At 38.6% G+C, this 23,297-nt stretch overlaps 1 protein-coding gene across 1 annotated transcript in view; it reads left to right on the top strand.

The window, feature by feature from the left end:
* The window catches only part of MYO6 (myosin VI), a 102,409-nt gene that overhangs the window by 6,971 nt on the left and 72,141 nt on the right, over positions 1 to 23,297 (top strand). Inside the window, exon 2 of the mRNA XM_030944459.1 lies at positions 22,236 to 22,374. Coding sequence (XP_030800319.1) covers positions 22,258 to 22,374 — 117 coding nt within the window. The 5' untranslated portion in view covers positions 22,236 to 22,257. The remainder of the gene's footprint in view (positions 1 to 22,235; positions 22,375 to 23,297) is intronic.

The raw sequence follows: 23,297 nt of genomic DNA, 5'->3' as shown, positions 1-23,297 counted from the left end.
TGTTGCTTATGTGGACATGCCAGGAATGATGCTGTTTCTCCTTCTCTCATACTTGCTTTTCAATGAGTGTACTGCTGGGCCTGTCAGTCTTCCTCTTCTGATTTTTTTTCCAAAATACAACCTCTAATGGTTTTTACAGATTTTAGTAGCTGATCTTTTTATGGCTGTGGTTAAGAGCATTGCTTCAAATTTCAAAGTTCTTGGGAAACAGGAGAGATGGGCTGTCATAATTGTGTTGAATTGGGGTTTTTGGGAACAAAGCACTCCTGTTTCTTCTGTACATGTGCAGTTTTGCAGACGGTGGGATGATCTCTGTCTTCAGTTGTCATCCCATTACAGTACTCTTGCATCTTCTCAAACACCTGAAATTAGTATGGTCAGACAATCTTGGATTGTTTGGACCTTGAGATAGTGTTTGGTTCACTGCATGAATGTCCTCTATTAGTATTTTTTCTCTTTGGGTGTTTGGACATGCACTATGGAGTTTTGCAAAAGTCTTACACCTTAGTATTTTTTTAGATCATTTATGCAAAAACAAATTTTAAACTTTGTTTAGGGGAAGGATGTTTTTTGAAATACCTTTTATGTCATATTCTGATGGTAATCTGAAACAAATTTTAGATCTTGTTTTATGTTTTGCTGTAAAGTTCTACATCCTTTCAAAGGAAAAGATTATTTCTTACTAACCCAGGCAGAGGAATGTTAGCCATGAAGCTTCTTAGCCTTTTATCATGCTGTACAAGTCATGTCTTGCTCAAAAGGTCAACACCCACAGAACATGCTTTTTTACAGTTCAGTGGTCTAAGTAGCTGCTTTTCTTGCGGCTGTAGGAATCTTTCCTATTATCAATGGACATGCAGTCCTTTGATGATATGACATCTGATGCTATGGCTATTTCTGGGTTATGGGCTAAATTATATTTATTCAACACCAAAGCAGCAATGACAAACATAAATAATGTGTTGACCATATACTCTTACAGATTATTCTTTCAGTTTAAATCCTTGCAGCTTTTCCCAGTTTTGCATACATGTATGTATTTTTGTGAAATATTACATCAGATTTCTTTTAACTTAGAACTAAAAATAGTTTATTTTAGCAGCTGTTGGAGTTTAGCTTCTTTGTTTCTGTTACCACAGAGTTCTGTGTCTGTTCACAGAGTAGTCAGCCTAGCAAGGGTTATAATATATAAAGTTTGTTCATAGACTTTCTGGTTTTTCAAATTGCCCTTTGCAGCTTCTGTTACAGTCTGGGTTCGGTTACTGATCTCTTTAGAAAGAGTTTGTTGGTTTTTTTTTTAATGCCTTAAAAAAATGCAGTTATATTATTCCCTGATATTTTGTTTGTTTTTGCTTAATAAAAGCTTGGGATATTGAGTGAGTAATAAGTTCTGACTGCTTGAGTACATAGGATGGAAGTGGAAATTTATATAGTTTAAAAAAAAGCCAAACAGCTGTTTGAGATGAGTTGTTTTAGTATTAATCCTGGTCTCTTTACAAATCCCTTTGGGAGAGAAGAGGGCAGACAAAAGGCACTTCATGTCACTGGCGTGTTTACTGAATCACTGTGCTGCTTTAGCCCAAGGGAGGAGGTGGAAGCAGGAGAACGGGAAACTACTGGGAAGAGGAAGAGTATTTTGAGATGAGCTTCTTAAGAAATACGTGAAGACTGAAGGGTGATGCCAAGGTGGGAAAGTCTGAGGAGCTGAGAGAGCCAAAGGGACCCCAGCAAGAGGAAACGCTTGAAGACTGTAGTAGAAGAAAAATAACTGCTTTTGTGCAAAACAGGTTAGCATTGGGGGCTGCCCTTCCTACCGTGCCTGGGCAGGACTTTGAAGCTATGTTTTCCTCATTGAACGTAAAGTGCAGCTTGATCCCTGTACGTGTCCAGACACTGACCTTGGGGGTGCCTGCTGTGGGTGTAAGACCACGAGACCTTGCAATTTGGGCTAAGTATTTCACCCCAAGACAGGTAAAGTTTTTGGAGTGACATCTGAAGGTGTGCTAAGGTGTGGTTAGTGGTAATTAATGAAAGCTTATTAGCTTATGTTTTTTTAGGACTCAGCATGTTCTCTCTAGCAACCTCTCGTTTCCATTGGTCATCTGTTGGAAATGTCCAAGTAGTTTTTAGGGGACCAGGTAAGACGGGAGGGAGCCTTCTCAAAAGGAGCTGTTACTTCCTCCACTGTACATACTTAAAGGAGAAATTTGAATGGGCAAGATGCAGCTCTGCATGAGGCTGCTGTAGCTTTGTTTTGTTCAGTTTGATCAGCTCCTTAATTTTAAATTCATGGCTTAATTTTGTGTGGAAGATTTTATAGGCAGGCAAACCCACAAAACTCTAAAAAGTAATCTCCAGTCTGACAATGAAGGAGGCACATCGGTGTGCCCACAGGACTTTCTTCCCAAGTGTTTAATTTTATTTTGTTTCAGGCCTTTATGTAAGGAAAAAGCTGTGTAACTTGCACGCATGTAGAGACAGAGGAGAACTGAGTTGAATGTGAAGTAATAGCCGTCTTTTAAGAAAAAGCAATTTTATGTCGTGAAAAATTAGCCTAGTAATATTAGCAAGCATTTGAACGAAGTTTGCTGATTGGTGAGGATGCTGTTTATTTCTGAAGATTGTGTTTTAGCAGACTTCAAGTTACTACCATTGAAAAACAAGGATTTTTTTTTTCCTTTTTTCTGGCAAATCACTTCCCTCAAGCATCTCCTGCAAATGTTTGGAATATGCTGTATTTCTAACATGAGCTAAAAGCTTGTACTAATACGTAGGGAAGTAAAGGAAAACTATTGTACCTTCTCTATTATTATACTCCTGTCAAGGTCTTTGCATGTGTTTCAGAACTAACCAGAAGAAAATGTGGGAGGAGAATGAAGCGTTTCTAAAAGTCTTCCCTTAGCTGAGGAGAATTTCCCCTCTTTCAGGTACCAGGCTATCTTCCAAGGGCTTCCACCCAGCTGGGACAGGAATGGCGTAGTGTGGAGCTTGGGTGCTGCAGGCTATAGCAAGTAATGGGATGCAGACCTTGGTTCAGTGATAGCTGATATCACCTCTTTGCCCTGTTGAATGTAATGGCAGTCAAATTTCGACCCAGATGCATGTGATAGCATTCATTTGGAGCTCAGCGGAGTGTAGAACATAATGAATGCTGCAGTGGATGTTGTTAGCATGTCACCTGGATTGGCTTCGTGGGTTGCATCGTGTCTTGCCTGTCATTCATCTGCCTGGATCACTCTGGTGCAATCTGGATCCTTGCTGGTGCTTCATGTGCTGATATTTGTTGATAGCTTCACAATGTGTTCCCCTCTGGATCAGGCTTCCTTTTTCAAGATCAGCTTCTGCCCCTAAAGAATGTCTAAGTTATTCCCAGGACACATGGCTTTTTTTTTCATTTATGTTACACTACTTGCAGGATATCCTGCCTTTTGTGTTTCACAACTTGCTGGCAATGGGAAGGATTTGCATGGTGTCAATCCTGCAGATGAGTATGCAGCTTTGCAGGCTCTGTGTCAACTGCCTATACCAAATCAGATTGCAAATGGAGTTTGTACAATCGAGCAAGTAAAACTGGCTGCATCATTGTGGTTTTCTGAGGATGAAAGAGATGCTGGCTTTTGCTTTACTTATCAGCCAGGCTTGGTGTCTAGTCAAAAGGGTAGTGGAGAGATGCAGGGCAGAACATCTGGTAGAAGCAGAATTTGAAGATTGGGAAGGGAGTTTAATCAAAATCCGTGTTTTCTTCTTTGTTTTCTGCCTTCCCTAGTGGAGAATGACCAATGTCATACCAGTTAGCACTGGATTTGGAATGGCTGTAATTACTTGAGAGCTGTCAACCTACAGTTAACCCTGCTCATCAGGCTAAGTTTGGAGAATGTGAAGGACACATTTGCTGCAGGGAACATTCCTGTCATGGCAAGCTTTGCTCCTGTGTGCCCAGCACTGCCTGGGAAGCCCTGCAGTAGAACGTGCTGGCTCTCCATGCGAGCCAGAAGGAAGGAATACTTTGTGTTGTTGCAGGCTATTGTGAGCTGCTGCTCTGCTGGGGACTCCTTTGGCTTTTCACAGTGGTCCTTGCACCTGATGATAACGTGCTGAGCTTGTTCTGGTCAGCAAAGCCCCTTGTCATCGTGCCAAGAGCACCCTCACAAAGAAAGCCCTATGCCTTTTACCTCCTAAGTGAATCCTAATGCGGATTCACTGCATTCCTGGATCAAAGTAGCAGTCAGTCTTCCTGTTTTGAAAAAACGGAAGTGGGGAGAATACTGTTGCTTTGAGATGAAGATCTGCTTTTCAGGCTAATTTTAGGTGCAGCTTAATGTGTAAGGAGGAGGCAGTTTAGAGCAGAAGGGCTCGACAAGGGGACATCCAAAATGATGAATGCTGGTGTTGAGCAGGGTGGTGTGGGCAGAAGCAGCCACATGGGAAAGCATGATCTGGAGCAGTGGCTGCTGAGCTGGGTGCATGCTGGACAGGGCAGGCTGAGCAGATGTGATTGACCTTCCAGGCAGAGCCTTGCTGGCTGGGCTCAGAGGCTCAGCACAGGGCAGGATGAGCACAGCTCCACTGGCAAGATGGGCAGCTGTGGGCCTCTTGTGTTCCCCAAAACAAAAAGCAGTCCAGAGCATTGCAAGGAGTTTTTTAGATTGCAGTTTTAACTCTAAATGAGAGTTTCTTTCTAGAAAAAAACTTTTTTTTTTTTTAAGGCATTTTGAGGCTGGGAGAAAAGATAAACTAAGGGATACCTAGAGAAAGGGGAGAAGCCAATTATCAAAGAAGATGAAAATCATTCACCACAATCAAAGCCTATCTTTTATTCCACTGCTACAATAGAAGAGCAGGTCAGGCAAAAAAATCAGTTGTGTGTGCTATACCTCCCTGATGCTTTTCAGCATAAATCTAGTTCAAGAGACCTTTAGTGGTAAAAGCTTACAGGAAGGCTGCTGTAGTTATTAGAGCACTTCCTGGGTGGCTCAGCCTTCATCTCTGAAGCCACACCTGGTGTATTAGGGTTTCCTATGCTGTTATTTCTGTTATGCTGGACACGTTCCCAGGATTCTGTCAAAAGCTTCTGTATCAAAGGAGGATCATCCCACAGCACAGGCTGCTGAATGCGTGGAGAAATTAGGTAAACTACAGCAGCCAGTAAAACTTGAATGAGTTTTATAGAGGGAAGCTGAGAAAGCAAATGCTTTTTTAATAACCTTTGAAATATAATTGTGTTTCTCTATTGTAATTGAATGTCAGCAACTTTTGCTAACTTGTCACTTCCAAAAAAAAAAGTTTATTTTTTCTTAACAGATGTGCAGTGATATTTTTATTTTAGGAAATTTAGATTTGTATTCTTCACAGGTCATAACACTGGGAAATTAGCCAGCATGTTTCACCCTTGTGTCTGAAGGCAGCATAGAAACTGGACGTGCAGGCATTTGAGAAGGCATTTGATTAATCTTGTTTCCTTTATTGTTCCCAACTTATTGGAGTTATTCAAGAGGCATGCATTTTTTTTTTTAAATTAGAGTAAGCCGTAATAGCCAGCAAGTTCTTTTCATTAATCACCGAAGTAAAGCAGAAACTCTGGGAGCTGTGACATTCCTCTGAACAGAAGCTTGATACCAAAATGCAATTGTTTGTATTGTTTTTTATTTATTAATAGAAATAGTTTTTATTGTGTTTTTTTATTTATTAATAGAAATAAGAGAATTCTTCAGACTTTGTGTCCTTCAGTCAATAAAAGGAAGCACATACCTCGCTGTAATTGAAGATAGGTATGCTATTGTGGAGGGTGGAACAGGACTCTCTGTAAGGAGAGGTGGAGTCTCCATTAAGTGGTGTGATTCATATGTTGATGCATTTTGCAAAATAGGTCTGTTGGTTGGTTGTGTTTTGTTTTGGCTTTTTCTTTAGCTCAGTGGGTTGAAAGTTGTATCGTTGGGCTGTTCTGTACTACCTGTACTACGTTTTACTCTTTTTGAATTCAGTTGTTCTTGAGTTCTTGCCTCAGGACTTCATGTAGGTCACTGGGAGGAGGCTGAACCCCATGTGATTGTTCCTGTCTCAGCACCAAAGGAACTGGAGCTTTCTGGGTTCCTGAGGAAGTGCCTGACTTGTAATAATCCTCCAGGATCTTCATTGTACTTACATTCTACACAATTGTTTCTTTTACACTGTTTTGAATTTTTTCTAAGATGACCATAGAAAATCTCTAATCATATGATAATGTGAAACAACTGTACTTAAAAGCTTTTAGTTTTTTAGTTCCCATGAATGATTCAAACCCAAAAACTCATCCCCAAGGAAGACTTTTTACTCTAGAAAGGAACTACAGGAAATCCATGAGTAGTTTACTGTTAGCTTCCCCCTGCCCATCCAAGGTGGCACTCAGGTCATTCAACTGTGTGAAGAAATATCCATCATGAAAGCAGATTTGAAACATTTCTATTTGCAAGGAGGAATTTGAATTAATCATATCTAACTTTTGTGTTGAATTCCTGATCACTGTAGCTTAAGCTCCCATGGAGCTCAAATTTTGGGTGAAAGAAAATGTATGGGAAAAAAAAATCTATCTGAAATAAAGAAATATATTTGCTGGAGTATAGGAAGTGCTGAAGACTTCCAGATTGGAGTTCTAAGTAGAATGCTTGAGTGAACTTGGCTTGCTGCGCTGTAGACCACAGGTCCAGGAAACGGAAAAGGATGCTTTGTGAAGCCTTGAGAAGAGGAGCAGCAGGTTGTCTTGTTGTGGGTCCACTGATGATAAGTTTTGCATGACCTCACAGTCTTTCCTTCAATAGCAGTACAGTCTCTTCTGCATTGTATTTCTCATCTTTTAGAAACTAGCTATATATTAGTTTTCCATGAAAAAAATCAGGGACTTTTGTGGTTTGCTATTTTGTAATCAGCAGGGTGAGGGTCTTGCTTGTAATCAGGAAGATGTCAATTAAATGTTTTTAACCTGAGGACTATGCATGTGACTTTTTGAACTGTTTTCTAGGCTTTTTGATTGACATCATTAGCATTTCTGAGTCCATGGAATATCTGTAAATGCTGAAACCAGCCAGGAATCTGGCTGGTTCTCAAGTGTTTTAGTCAGAAGGCCTTAGTGATTACCTTTGGTTGTGTCTGTGTGTATACTGAAAAAAACCCAAAGAAGTTGCTTTGCAGACTAAGTGTGACAACTTGTAAATCACATAGAGAAATATTAAACCAGAAACAAAAAAAATTAGTCTTAATTTAAAATCTGTGTTAGTGGTTAAAAGTAATTCTTCAAATAATTTTCAGAATTGTGTTTAAAATAGTTTCTGTTTCTATTCTATGTGGTCTCTGTTTCCACTGGCTGTGTATTACAGCTTTTTCTGCTAGATTGAAGTCTTCTGTAGTTTGTTTTCCGTGTAAATATTACATGTACTTAGCCTGTCATTACATGACCCTTACCTTTTTTTTATTTGGCAAAGAGTTGTTTAAAACCAGATGAATTTTTGTGTGGCTGGTACTGAGCATTTAGAGGAAAGTTGTGCAAGGAGATGTCTTGCCTTAGCCTTGTAAGAACAAAGGGATGTGTCTTTGAGGTTAGAAATTAGTAATAATGTATTTTCAGTGGGAAGGATTTTGAAGCTATTGATTTAGATTGTTCTAGAATTGGAGGATGGCTTTAAACATGCTGCTTTTGAACATAGAAGGTGTTAGAATTAAAGAAAAAAATATAAGACGATTTAAATATCTTTGAAGCATGCTTAAGAATTATTTCACGTTATCCTCTTCTCTAATTGATTAACTGGATAATAGGTTTAAATGTACCAAATAACAAAACCCCTGGATTTTATAGCAACTGATCTGAAATTATCTAATTAAGTTTGGGTTTTCTTCTTGAGTCACCTGGGTGAATCCTAATGATTTATAGCAGATTGCATTAAATTGGGTTGTTCCTGTTTCTTGGAAATAGTGTTGAGAAAATTAGAAATGTCTTCAAGAACATAAATTAGATGAAAGTACTGAGTGGAAGTGTCTGTTTCATGCTTTCTGGTCCTTCTCACTCATATAGGCAAATCCATTTGATTACCTTTCTGGATGGTTTTGATATTGAGTGTGTTGACAGCCTGTGGTATATGTAGGCATGTAGCTGAGACATGGTTTAAACCTGTGATGTCAGTTTTGATAATTAAAAAATAATTTAATCTTTTTGATATCTGAACCCCCTGAAATTTCTGCTGAGCAGTATTCTGCTGAATTTCAGTCATAAATTTCATGTGTGGGGTCTTTGAAATATTACTTTTTCTTAATCTCCTCTTCAGGGGCTGCCAAACCAGCAGTTATTTTTAGCTGTTCTAGAGGAGTGTTATTTAAATCCTAAATTTTATATGGGCCATATCTCTGTGATCCACAAAAAGTGCCCTACTTTAACAGTTGAGAAACACAATGAATGTGAACCCTGACATTTCCTTGACATGAAATAGCTCAAGGAAACTTTGGTAGTAAGTTCCAGAAAGTTTGCTAGTGGAGGTTCTGTTACGTTTTTCTTTTTTTCCCTTTATGTTGCACAAACACAAGAACAAAGAATACAGTTGTTAGGTAAATACTATATGGACATTCTTCTTTTTGAAATGTTAAAAAATTTGATGATCAAAGTCATGATTTTCTAGATTGGCCTTGAATATCTGAAGTGAGGTTATGTCCAAATAATTCAGGTCATGCTTGTATGTATTTTAGATTTATTTTAATTTTTTTAAATAAATGTTGTAGGTAATATCAGTTGGGAAGATAAGAACACTTGCTGAACAAAATTTTCTGAGCTATGGGAAAAAATATTGGGTTTGGGAAGGTCTGAGTTTTAAACCTGAATTGTGAAAATATGCTTAACATTGTGGATATGACTGTATTGTTGTATCAAATATTTTGCTTTTAATAAAGGGAAACTTTTATGTCTACAAAAGGGTTGTATGCTCCTTGAGACTACCTGTAATTCAAGGTTCATGTAGACTTTGTTTTTTTTGACACAGAATGGTTTGGGTTGGAAGGAACCTTAGCGCTCATCTAGTTCCACCCCCCCTGCCACACATTTCACTAGACCAGGTTGTTCAAAGTCACACTTTCAGGATGGGGCATCCACAAGTTTCTGGGCAACCTGTTTCAACACCTCTCCACCCTCTCGGTAAAGAACTGCTTAGAAGTACAGATCATACATGTTCTCAGAGATATTTTTCCGTTGTTGCTGGGACTTGTATTGCCTCTGTTGGGAAGAAGGACATGAAGAAATGGGAAATGTGACTCATGTCCTGGGTACCTCTTGTCCTGGCAGAGGGATGAGAGAGCTTTACTTGGGATTTTTTGCTGGTGGTGGTTTTGTGGGGAAGAGTTAACATTGCACCAGTCTTGTAGTTGGGAACTACTAAGCTTCTGTGTGTGGGCCTTTTGCACTCTCCTTGAGAGTATTTTTAATAGTATCTTTCAGTGTGGTTTTGAAAAAATGTGGATTTGTGTTTTATACATTGTCCATAAATCAAATAAAAGTTTACTTTTTATAATGTGATGTTGGAACGGGAACAGAAATTTAGATACATGGTTAGGTCTGTGCAATTGCAAATGCTAGCTGGGCTTTTGACTTAAAGCCCTAATTCAAATTTCTCCTGTCTGACAAGCAGCAGTAAGATTAGTTACCAGAGAGAGGGATCTAACCCCCAGTTTTAGACAAAACACGCTGATTAAAGTTATTTGTAGGCTGAGTAAGTACGAGCCTTTGTTTGGGCTGCTGTACAGGGTTATGTCGAAACCTGCAGGAACAGGACTCACTCACATTCCTGTTGCTGTTGCTTCCACATTTCCAGTCCACAGCATCATCTGATGGGGAGCCAGTGGTGAGTTACCAGCTGAGCATGCAAGTAATGTTTTGCTTTGAGACCTGTTTGATTAGACCACAGTATCTCCGTGTGTCCTTCCACAGCCGGGGTGAGGGCTGCTTGACAGGCACTTGGGGTGCAGTGTCCCTGGGTGGGCTGGGGAGAGCTGCCTGCTGGGGGCTCACAGGATGGGGACTGCCAAAGCATCTTGGGTCAACTGAGGTGAAACTAAAGATAATTTTAATCATACTTTGTGTTTAGAGGGCAAGATCACTACAATTATATAAGCTCTAAAGGGTGGAACTTGTGCTTAGCTGGTGTTTGAACTCCAAGAAGCATAAATTTAAAGTATTGAACATTGGAGGTCTAAGGCAGAATTTTTGTGTTGTAGTAGCAATTGTCTGTCCTTGAGGAGGAAAGAAGGAAGAAAAACGCAGTTTATGTTACTTAAAACAACTATCTTTGTTTAAGGCTGTTTTTCCTGGTTAAGTGATGATGTGTGATTGGTAGCTAGATGTTATATGATCACTCACGCACGGTATTAAAGAATAAAGCCCAGATAAAAAAGGCAATAAATTTGAAGTGCAGATAAAAAGGGGGGGAAAGTACCGTAAGGTGGTTTGTCACTATATTAGAGCAAGAGTCTTTTCTCATGCTGGTAACCATCAGCTGCTGGATAAAGAGTGAGTAGAGGCATGTCTCCATTAGTGTTTTGGTTCATCTTAGGAGTTTACTATAGTACTGAACCTCCTGGTTGTCTGCATTTATGGCACTGCAAGCCCAGGCATCAAATTGCATCCTATTTGGATGAAACCAACCTGGAAGATGTTCCTAAGAAAAACACCTGATAGTCTGCAGTTGTGAATTCATATTCATTCAGGGGGACCAGACTAGAGATACATGGTACAAACTAGAACTAGTAAAACCTTCCAGAGGGTGCAGAGTATGGGCTTAAAATCTTTACAGTTAGTAAAAAAGAAAAAAGAAAAAAAGAAAAAAACCAAACCAGAAATATCTTAAATTGACCATTCAAGTCTTCTATAAGATGTCTTTGATTTTGAATGCATAATATTTTGTTTGCCCTACAGTGTGTTCAGTTTAAAATATTGTAGGAAGGACTAAAAAGCAACAAAATGAAAGAAGTGTGTTACTTAGAGTTGAAAATTATATAGGTGTTTCATTTATCATTTTGTTCCTGAGGTGAAAATTATTGTTATATGTGCCTAATCCCACCACAATGTTAAATTATTGAATATTTGATAAGAGAGGGAAATGAAATTGAAACTAAATATCCGTGTAATTGAAAAAGAAAAAAGGGCCTGTGATAGTTGCAATATATTTTTATTTAGCAGAGTTTCAATCTGTTGTCTGATCTTAGATCCACTACTCCCTTAAAAATGTCTTAACCATCAGATTATCACTGGATTGATAGTTCTTGAACATCTAGATTGAAACCACTGCAGCTGAATTAAATGAAGACTGCATGGGCAGGACTTAGTGACCTGGTTTTATTTCTTAGATGAGTTTCCTAGCCTCTGGAGATTAATTTTTTGTATAAAATATTTTGCATGGTCTGAAATGAAGGCTCAAGTACCACAATTAAATGCTTTGAGCTGCTGACCCCAGTTGGGAAACAGCAGTGGCAGCATGACCGTGCTCATTCTCCCTTTGTTCAGGAAGTTTTTAATTTAAAAACACCTGAGCTGCATTTTATGTTTGAATTTACAACCTGACTAAAAGCTTTCCTTAACTTCTTGTTTCTTTGCCAAAATAAATAGGCTGATCTTAGCATGTGACTGTGGTGGTTTGTCCTCTGCACAAGCTTCTGTATAGAATTTGTAATTATGCTTAAGGGCTGGTCCTGGGAGCTGTGATTCTGCATAAATTGTTTTTGGTTTACTTTCACATCACTATTGAGACTGTGTGTGCCTGCTCCCAGCCCCAGGGGTGGTTCTCTTCTCTTGCCTGTGCAGAGATAGTGTTTGGTCTGTTGCCTGCACGACGACATCTGCTATTGAAAACCCTAAAGCTATCCCAGGCTTCTTCTAAAATATGCATTTGGCTAAGCCTGGTTTTTTGTAACACTTGGGCAGAAAATTTATAACCATTTTTGTGGTGTTGCTGGTTGGTAATTTTTACTCATTGTTGACTTTAACAGAATCGTTAGCAGGGATGCACTTTCTTGCAGCATGCATGTTAAATTAATAAATAACATTTAATATGTGATGGGGATGGGCAATAACATTCAGGTAAGCTATTTGAGATTAAAATCAGTTGATAAAATGCAGTTGGACTTTGATCTCAATCTTCTGAACAAGATGTGAGTGTGATGTTCTTGAGCTGGATTTCCTGTAACTTGAAGAGAGTGTGATGTTCTTGAGCTGGATTTCCTGTAATTCACGGTTCATAAAATATTGGAGCTATGGGAGCTGCATCAGTCCATTTGAAATACCAAATCAGTAGTAAGAAAAACAAGCTGTTTGTCTTCAGCTGTGGCAAAATCTGTGCAAAGATTAGTCCAGAGTCTGTAATCTGCATGATCCTGTACCAAGGTTAAGGGAAGCCTAGAACTTTCTCAAACCTTGCAGAGAGCAGTGTCTTGCCAAAAAATGAGAGAGTTGAGCTGTGGTCAGGATGTGGCTAATGTGGAAGTTGTTATGGTCTGCAGTTTTCCCTGCTGCCAAGATCCTGTCAGTGCTAATAGCAGATTTTGTCTGGTTTGCTGCTGGTCAGATGCCAAGCCTTTACAATACTCAGCCTTCTGTGACAATGCAAGCTATTCGTGAACAGTACAAGAATTAAAGGTTATTTTAGAGTCACAGAATGGTTTGAGTTGGAAAGAACATTCAAAGAGATCAAGTCTTACCCCTCTGTCCTCACTAGGTTGTTCAAAGCTCCATTCAACCTGACCTTGAAGGTTTCCAGGGATGGGGCATTCACAGCTTCTTCAGGCAAACCTCATTGCAAAGAATTTCTTTTTTACATCCAGTCTAAATCTATCCTTTTTCAGTTTAAAACTGTTGTCCCTTGTCCTGTTACTAGGGACCTTGATAGAAAGTCTCTCTCCATCTTATAGGCTTCCTTCATTTATGGAAAGGCCACAATAAGGTCTTTACTAGAGCCCTCTCTTCTTTATTCAGAACACCCCCAACTCTCTCAGCCTTTCTTCATAGGAGAGATGTTCTAGCCCTTCAGTAATTTTTTATGGGTTTTAAGTGTATTTTATTCCTAAATCATATACTCCAGAAAAAATTTTCGAGATTATGTAAATGATCTTTATCTTTTGTGGTAATTACTGGTTTTTGTCTCATAGTAATGGGCCTTCTATACTCATCTTTCCAAGGAAACAAATGGAGTTGCTGACAAAACACGTTCATTGTCACTTCTTGGAGTAGCTTTCTTGTCTTTGCTCTTAAAATTGTCTTAAATGACTCTCATGATCTCATGATGTTAAGAGAAAGCTTTCAGTCACCTCCCTCAGAATTACTTTTATCAGTGAGATCTGTGAACTTGGAAACAGGTTCTATTTTTTATTTATTTATTTCTATACAATATCTGAGTAGATTTTGACAAGAATCTTCCTTTTTTAGTTGCATGTTTCTGAAGGGAGGGTTTCTCCTGAGTTCACTGGTCTGTTGCAGATTGTCTATGTTTCAGCCCATTGCCTATAAACTACACCCATGCTTTTTGTAATAAGTACAAGCTGATATGGAGAGAGGAAAAAGAAGTTTTAAACAGGTAATGTAAGTGTTTTTAGGAACTAATTCTGTCTTTGAAAGAGTTATGGATTCTGTACAGTGAGGGATGGCAATAAACAGTTCCTGGATTATACCTGTCAATTTGCATATGCTGCTGATTGTCATTGGTTTCCAGTATTTTCTCCTCTAATAAGGTGGCCAAATCAAAGTTAGTACCATTTGAAAACATCTGATTTACTTGCTATTTGTTATAGTGGTAGTAACTCAGAAAGTACAAATATATTTTTTCCCTGCCCAGGCTCTTTGTATTGGTTTGAGGTCATGCATCTGAGGTTTCCTGCACACCCTCTAGCAACCTTTGATGATGCCATCTGAAGTGCATAGTTTATTTGGCTTGACTTGGCTCCTGGCTGAGTATGTATTCTTAGTTTCCTAAAATATCAGTCCCATTTACACTGATATGTACCAGGAGTTTGGCTATGTTTTTTGTAGTTGTACTTTAAAAAAAACTTACCAGGCAAATGTGTCTCTGTTCAGTTATTTATGCACATGTATTTATCAAACTGATCAAACTCAGTGCAGGTTGGTTGGTTGCTTATTTCTGTATTTACCTAGTTTCATTTGATTGTTCTGTAGCAAGAGGGTAATATAGCTGAAGTTCAAAACTTGACAAGACATGGGCTCAGAGGAGGGGTCAGAGGTGTGTTGGTCACCCTCAGGACCCCCTGGGGTATTTCTGAATTATTCATGGAGGCAGCCATGGAGAACCAAGTTACTGATAGGCTCTGGCTTATGATTCAGCTCTTGACTTTCTCTGCTGGAATTGTAGGGCTGCTTGAATGTCAAGGGCTTAGCATCACTCATCTAAAAGTACAAAATACTGTCACTGGGTAGTGTAGGCTTTCTACTTCAAGTATTTATCTGAAAAAATATTTAAGTTGTGCAGAGTTCTTGGATTGCTGGTGAATTAACAAAAATTCAAAAGCACTCAAAAGTGGGATTTGTTTTGTGGTATATTTTTTTCTGTTTGGCTTGGGTTTCCCCCCCTTAAATTGGTGGTTAGGAATATTGTTCTGATTTTTTTGTATGGAGGGCATGAACTTTTTTGGGGTTTTTCTGTGTTCATATGAGTTAGAATAAATTACTGGGATTCAGTCTACCTCAGCCTCTTTTTGAATCAGCTGGACAAAAGCTGGTATAAAATGCAATATATGCTTGCTTTAGCTGGTACAAGGCCCTACTGGCTGCACCAAGATGTGCTTTAGCCAGCATTGATGGTGGTCTACAGAGGATTAAAATTCTGGTGTCCTGATTGCTTATCATAATGGTCAGCTTCTGCAGTTCAGATTATGGAAGCCAGTGACGAGGGATTGGTATTTATATGATAAACAACCAATATTAATGATAAGTGATCCATTTAATTTTAAGTATTTGGGAATCAAATTAAGGACTTTCTTAGTGTTTTTGTTTTCCATTTGCATAATTAGATTTTCTACTTTTTGTGCTGAAGGTGAGATCCCTTGTATTTGATAGATTTAGGCCAATTGGTTGCTTTTGTTTCACCTTGTATACGAAGCTCAAAGAGAGACAATTGGGTGCATAGGCTTAAGAGGGAATAAACATAGCAGTTCTTGTATTAGGTCACCTGAAGATGAGCAATAGCTTGGCAGCAGCACATGCTGGGTGGGGAAACAGGGCACTCTAATTTGACAGTAGGAGAGTATGAGATGTAGAAGATGAATGCGTGGGGAAGCTGAAAAATGACATAACCAGAGGAGAATTTAGAGTTCATTAGCTTAGAGAGAGTCATCCTCAACCTTCAAGAAGTATTTGCTCTTTCTCATGTTTACACTTGGAAAAAGTGGCACATGAGGGTATAAACAAATACACTGTTAAAGTACTAGCTGAAGGGGTTTGAAGTTACTTGACCTTGTTGAGGCTGCTTATGGAATATGATTTAAGCCATTATGCTTGAGTACTGCTGCCAGTGGTCACACAGCATGACTACTGCCATGGAGATAGTTAATTCCAGAGTTCACCTTGTCTGCCTGAAGTACTCCAGCTAGATCTGTAGGAGTGCATCCTATGTGCTCTTTATATATTATGAGATGGCTTAAGATACTTTTGATTTTGCTTTGATGTCTTTGTCTGTTTGGTGACTTCAGCCATGGTATGCCTTTTCTTCCCCTCTTGCTGCCTGCTGGTTTCACTAGGGCTGACTTGTAAAGCCTATAAAGCATTAAGTTTAACAACCTGTTTCAAAAGTGTTTTTATAGCCTTGTTAGTTCTGTTTTTTCTAGTCTTCATTTCTCTTTTGTAATGCTTCTGAAGTGGTGTCCAGACAATAACTGAGGAACTTTTTCTTTAACTTTGCTGCTCAATTTTGACACTGTTTTTTATGTTTTGATACTTTTCCTCTTTCTGCTTTTTGCTATTACTGCAGTAGGCATTGCTGTTGGTTGAAAATGCTTATGCAGATCCCCTTGGCATACTTAATTCTTGGTTTGTCAGGAAACTCCACTCAGGTTATTTTAATGAACAAGAATTGGGACAAAGACCTCTCTATTTTCTTAGCAGGAACTAAAATAAGAATAACATTATTGAGAGAGTAGCTTAAAAAACTGGCAGAAGAGCAGGAATCACAGAGGAAATCATCACATCTTGCTGATTCTAATATGAATTGAATTTTAATTTCTCAGCGTCATAGTCAAAAGACCACAACCTCTGTGGTTAGAATTTTACAAACTTACAAGCTGTACAAAATTCCTCTCGGTCTTGTGTAACAGCAGTTGAATTGGACAAATATTTGCTAGTTAATATGCCATATATGTTGCTGTCTTCCTTTGCTAAGTCTCATTTGATCTTCCATCTTCCCCACTCCTTGTCCTCTTCTCACGTGGTACAGTTCATGAGAATGTTTGCTGTTTGTCCTCTGCTGGTGTGCCACAAGTGATCTTTTACTGTGTACAGCCTCACTTGTGGACTCATTTCCTCTGCCACATCTGCACAGTTGGTATGTTTGTTAAAATTGCCTAAACTCTCCTTCCTCTGGGTTTTTTGAAGCTTCACTGTAACCTCAAATGGCAGATTTCCTTGTTCATGTGAGGTTTATTTTTATTTCTTGAGCAATACTGAGAATTTTGCACTTAGTAAACAACACCTGAAAGACATTTAGCCTTACAGAAATCTGTTCAGTTGATGTACAGATTATTTTGGATAGGCTTCCTACAATAGGTGTTTTTTTAGTGGGCTACAGTTTTGTTATATTAAAAGTGCACAGACGTTCAGAAGTGCTGATTGATTCAATATGATGCATTTGAAAAAAGCATAAAACATATATTTCAAAACTGAGGGTTCTTGGGCAATGCCTGTATCACCTCATTTTCAGGATGGTAACATACGTGAAATTCAGTTGCTGTGGGGGAAATTTCCTACCATTAATTTCATTCCTTCTTTTTAACAGCTTATTTTGATGCAATAGCCATTTAAATATTTGAAGATAAAGTAGTATGTTTTTTTTTCTTTGTTTCAAAATACATTTTCTTACTCAGACCATCTCCTGCCCTGTGTCAGTACTTCTCAAGGTGGTCAGGAGGGGAAGAGGCAGAGCAGAGAGCAAGGCAAGAAGGCAGCTGGGCTGAAATGCCTCAAGCAGCAGTTAACACACGGGAAGGTGAGATGGTTTAGAGGAAGCTGTACAGGTCTTTGGCTAATCCTGACCCTACCACACCCCTTCTTCTGCTCCTTAAAATTTTTTCTTCCAGGAGCATCGATGTTCCAGGCAAAGGTGTTTTCAGAAATTATATGGAGTATTGCAGTCGTGCTTTACTGATTGGGAATTGCCATGTTTAATGAGGAGAAAATAAGTTTTCTCCTTAGCTTAAACCATGAGGGACTGTCTTGTCTTTTCTTATTGACTTGCAAACGCAACAGCACATTTCCTATGTGAATGTTAAATAAGTGAATACAGATACAAAAGAGTGGTTCATCTGGAAATACTACAGAAATCAGTTTCTGGTTGCTCAGTATTGAAAACATGCTGATATATGCAAATACACAAAGAAGAAAATGAGCATGCCATGAGAATAATTTCATCAGCTGTTGTGCTCGTGTTGTCCCAAGCAGTCAGAGCAGGTAGCTTTAAAAGAAATTTTTATCTAGTAATTCTCACATGTGGACCTCAGATACTCTGTTTTACATGCATACATCTGCAAAAGGTTGTGACAATTAACAAGTTGGGGTTAAGATTTTCAAAGCAAGTTGGTTTTGGAGGTACTTCTGTGCTGTGCTGTATTGCAGTCTATTTCTTCTTTTCCAGTTTGGCAGAAGTCCCTGCCTCACAGAGTTACTTTGCTGGTGTTATTTTAGGTATGAAAATGCTGCAGTGTGACATGGATAAACTAGAATGTGTTAGAGCAGAGTTTTGTAGTAAATTGGAAAAGTAAAGAATAATAATAGTATTGGTTTAATACTCAGTTAAACAATGGAGCTATAACTGTATTGTAATTAGCTCAAATAAAAATTAATCTCTACTATAGCTGCAGTTCATTTGAAATACTGTGTCACCTGCAGAAGAACGCTGCATGCTGTCTGAGCTTTGATTCGGCAAAGTTTCAGCTGAGCAGTAAACTAGGGTTGCAAAAGTAATTTGACTGACAGTAAGGTATTACTCTGTATGAATGTTTTTCTCTGTCTAGTCTCTTCTGTATGTTTATAGGACATTTCCCAGATCAGTCTCATTTGCCTGCTGTAATCAGCAGAATTTTGGGCAGCTCTTAAACACACAAGTGCAAGGTGGTTTTAATATTAAAAAAACATTGGTTTACAATGATAATTTACTACTATACCTATTCTAATTAGTTTATTTTCCTCGGACTTAGCCATTTTAGTGAGTTACTGTTGATTATTTAATGAAGTCTAATTTTTCATTTGTTTTAATTAGTTTAATTGAGCAATCAGTACAGTGCCTTGGTATAGCAGACTGTTCATAGGATTGTAAGTAGGATCAGATCATGCAAATGCTTGCCTCTGGGCTCTGGCAACAGGTTTAAAATTGCATTAGTATATTTTGCCTTTGTAGAATTCTTTCACCAGATGGTAGCATTTAATTTCTATTTAAATAGTCTATAACACCCAAATGTAGTTGTATTACATTATTTTAAAATCAATACTACTTAGGTAAACATAAGTGGGAGGAGCATAGTGTGCTAACTTTCAACTGAGGAATTCTTAGTTGTTTCCTATACACAATGTGCTACGTAGATAATTTTTTTTGAGAAAAAAATGTCATTAAACATTCTCCAAAAGGGGGAATAATAGTGCAGAAAAAAAGTTACAGAAATATTGGTGGATGTTTTTCTCTGAATCTGGGCAGTGATTTGTCTTCCAAGTTGTTTAAACACTAGTTCTAGTGTTTAGCCAGTGCTGAATGTGTTAAATACTCTTATTGATAATTAAGGAAAGGTCTATTACTACATACCAATTATAAAGAAATAAAATCTGACATTTGAAGGAATAGCTATTAAGTTTACCAGCTTCAGGCAAAGGCTTATTTTATTACTATCCCTCTTGTGCTCAACAGAGAGAAAAACTCCAATACTCCTGAGGTCCTTCTATATAGAAAGAGAAAAGGGGATCTGGCTTCCCACTTCTAAGCATAACCTTTGCAAATTATCTTCCTCATTTTGGAGATGTCTTAATTGTGGAGACCAAAATGATCCAGCAACTTAAAATCAATTAATGTATGTTAAGTGCATATATACAAATACAAATGTGGATGATAACTTATTTTGTCTCCTTTTTTGGAAGCACCATCCAGGTTACTCCTTGTGTTTTGTGGTATTGCTGTTAAATTTGTTGCCTTAGAGCTTTTAGCCTGGGCATGAGTCTCTTTGCTTTCATTGTTTTCAGAAATGGTGTGTTTAGCTGTGTGACAGACTGCATGTAGATTGGATTTAGATGGATGCATATCGGGAAAAAAGTTTGTTCCCACTGGTAGTTTCTGTTCACTGTGAAATGCTGGTCTGTAAACTGGCTATTCAGGAGCTTGTTCAGGACTAGGCGTCCTGCGCCTGTCCCAAGGCAATGGCACAATACATCAAATGGGGGTGTAAATAATAGAGCAGGTAATACCTGGGAGGTTTTGATATCCAATTTCATTGTGCTCCCTGCCAGAGTCCCAGCTGACAGAGATGAAGTGGTGCTAAACCCAAAATGTTACAACTGGTTTTACGTCACTTCTCAGCCAGAAGACTGTATTTATTAAAATTAATTGTCCCATTAATAAATGACTCACTTGTATTTAGATTCCTTTCATCCAATGGTGTCTTAGATGCTTGCAAAGCCTCAGGTACTTTTCTTAAATTTGTGTTTCCTGGCGATGGCTGAATTCAACCACTGCTCTGTCCTTCAAGAGGATTTTTTCAGCTTGTGACACTCCTCTGTCATAATTTATTAATGAAGTATGAAGTTGCCTTCAGAATAGGTAAGAATGCAAAAAGGCCTGTCAGTGAACAAAGCAGAAGCATCTGGATGTGAACTGGGGAGGTTGGATTCCTACTTCTGCTGAAGTCTTGGCAGAAATTTTAGGGTTTGTTTCTCGTGCAACATGGTTATGTCCGGAGCCCTGACCATGGTACTCGGGCTGTAAAAGACAGCCTTGTTTTTAGTGGTTGTGTGACATATCGTTTAACTACTGTTTTGAACTAGCATTTTAAAAGCAAATGATAGGTTTGTGAAGAAATGAAGGCTTGGTTATATCCAGAAATAAACTCAGCTGTTTAGCAACTATGCCCACAATGGCAGTTGGATCTAGAGGTCAGGTCTGGCTGGAAAGAAATTCCTTTTTCAGTATCATAAAATAAAGAAAAAATGGCCAGCAGCCAGTTGTGAGTGAATACAGATGTTGTTTACAGGATTTATCGTATAGTGATGGCAACACATGATGAAGATGCTGTTTTGTAGAGTTCATGGGCTGTGGCGAAAGGGTGGAAGTAAACAGGAGAAAATGTGATACTGGAGGTTTTAGAACATAACTTTCCGTGTGTAGTTAAAAGAACTTACTATGTTTTGTACATGGGAGAATAGTAAATCACAAGTTTTCATCAATATTTCACATTAAAGTTGCCAAGGAATAAGACAGCTTGCTGTTAACTAAGACCAGCAGCATTCTCAAAGAGATCACAGCCAGCCTTTTCCTTCCCTTCCAACTTTTCTGACCTATCCTTGGAGGCAGTAAAAAGCAGGTTATGTGCAGCATGTGGTGACAGATCCTCTGAGGGGCAAGGATGTCCTTTTCTGCTTGTAGTTGTACAGCTTTCTGGTGGGCCAATCACTCTTTTTCCTTGCGGCTGCTCATGGCAAAGGAATCAGTAGCCTTCATTGTTCGTGAGAAATTTTGGATCTTCTTTTTCCTTCAGATATGGGAAAAGAAAAATGTGGGACACTCTCCCAGGCTTTCCCTTAGCTTCTGGAGTTTGTTGCCAGTGTTTTCTTTGCTGCTTGGCAGGCTCATTTCTTTCATGCTGAGAGAGGCAAGTTACACCTTGGTGGTATGAGATTACTTTTTACAAATTTTGGAATCACTAAAACATGTCAGTTTAGTAGGTGAATGAGTTTTAGAGAGGAGTAAGGAACAGCAAGGAGAAGTGAGCCTTTTAAGCTGAGTGGACTCTATTCTTATTAGGGTAAGGACTATAAAGTAGGTTTAAAAGAAACCAAAACCAAGCCAACAAAAAAACCCCTAAAACCAACCAAACACTAAAAAAGGGACCAATTCAGCATATTTTAAATGGCACCATTAGCCATTCAGAGTGTGCCAACCTTGGCAATTTTCCTGGTTAGCTCAATGAGTATTGCGTGCAATCAAGTACTCCCTTTTAATTGGGAGCTTATTTAGCAGTATAACTTGAGGAGCATAAGGTTTGACTATCTTGACCTGTGCATCTTTTTCACTTGCAGATAAAAATTATTTTTTAAACAATTTTCATATCATTTTTTAATAGAAAATCATTCCTTAAGAGGAAGACCTGTAATGTTATAGTATCATGAGGGTCAGCCCTTAAAAGACTTACAGGATGATAAATCAATTGAGACCAAATATATTTGTGGGTTATTTGAAAGCCATATGTTCAGCCACACAAAAAGAGTGAACACATTCGTCTCAAATGCCAAGAGACTGGATTTCTGCTCACATGCCTCAACGTGTGCTGTTGCAAAAATACAAATATTTGTACACCAGCTCAAATACAGACAAGTAGCCATTAGTCATATGACTGACTGCATGCACATGCAAATATATATGTGTGTCTTTACATGTGTATCCATATATGTGTACATACATACACTCCTAGTATAGTCTTGGCTTTGAATCTATCTTCCACTTCTACTTTGATCACGAGATAGACTCCCTTCTTGATTCACAAGTTAGGGAGGCTGGACAAAGAACTTCAGGGAGCAGTGTGTGGATCCTGTGAAAAATGATTCTGGTCTTCAGTCTTGTCCATGCTGAAATCCAAGGGGTGTCCTCTGTAGGTGAAGCATTGCGAGTTGGAGAAAGGCTGGCTCCAGTCTGCAGGGGCTGTCTCCTTTCATACTGAATAATAGAAATAAACATAATAAACTAAAGTCTGTCATAAATCCTGTTGGTTTATTCAATTTGTATACAAAATTTTTTGATTAATTTTAGTTTTATTTTTTCTTACAGGAAATACTGGATAGATCCCACAATGGAAGACGGGAAGCCCGTTTGGGCTCCACACCCAACTGATGGGTTTCAGATGGGGATGATTGTGGACATTGGCCCTGACAACTTAACTATTGAACCTTTGAATCAGAAAGGCAAGGTAAGTGTGTCACAAACAAAGGAATAGAGAAAAAATATACAAAGAAACCACCTTACCTGTAGTCCAGGTCTTTGCCACTATCTTCAACTGCACACAGCCTGAAGGAGTGGAAAATCAGCTTTCTATTCTAGGTTTGGCTAAGGATCTTTGTTCAGCTTTAGCTTGTATTGCAATGGACCTCTCACACTGACGAGAAGCACGTATTTGTCAATTATCTGCATGTGCATGGAGTGTGTGCTCATGAAAGAGAGGAGCTTTGAATCTCTGTAGCCATTTGATTCAGTACTGTATGCTTTAATTTTCTCAATTAGACACTGATGAAGAGCCTGCTGTTAGATTAGCTTCTCTCTTTTTCCTTACATGCATGGGAAGCGTCCTACAGGGATGTGCTGGGCCCTGGCTCAGATTAGACACCATTAGACTGATGAAGACTGAGAGATGAATCCTCTTAACTCAAGTGCCTTGAGAAGTAATATGATAAAAAAAGGTGCTGTGGAATTGCTACATCAAATTAAAGTCAAATAAATGTAACTTTTAAAATGAAGACCTAATTCATCCTAATTAGTGTGTTCCAGTGGCTTGATTTATCATGACATCTTTCAGACTCAGTATGTCGTAACTAAATGTCAGTTTCTACAGGAAGCACCTTGAAGCTATCAATTATCCTAATTCAGATGGTCAGATTCCTGGGTTGTACTAGCTAGAAAAAGATTAGCATTGCCTTAAAAATTGTGGTTTCAGTCTTTTGAATATATTTTTTGTGCCCTTTCTAATAGTTTTGGTTTTTCTTGTGTTCAAGGATGAAAAAAAGACAACAATGTGTTTTGTTGTCTTTTTTTTTTATGTCAGCAGTAGGAGAGAATGCCTTGTCACAGTCAAAAGGTTATGCAGCAGTCCTTCCTTTTGGGAGAATGATTGAAGGC

This window comes from Camarhynchus parvulus, chromosome 3 (genome assembly GCF_901933205.1).
Source record: "Camarhynchus parvulus chromosome 3, STF_HiC, whole genome shotgun sequence".
NCBI lineage: Eukaryota > Metazoa > Chordata > Aves > Passeriformes > Thraupidae > Camarhynchus > Camarhynchus parvulus.
This window is presented reverse-complemented; position numbering and strand designations above follow the sequence as displayed.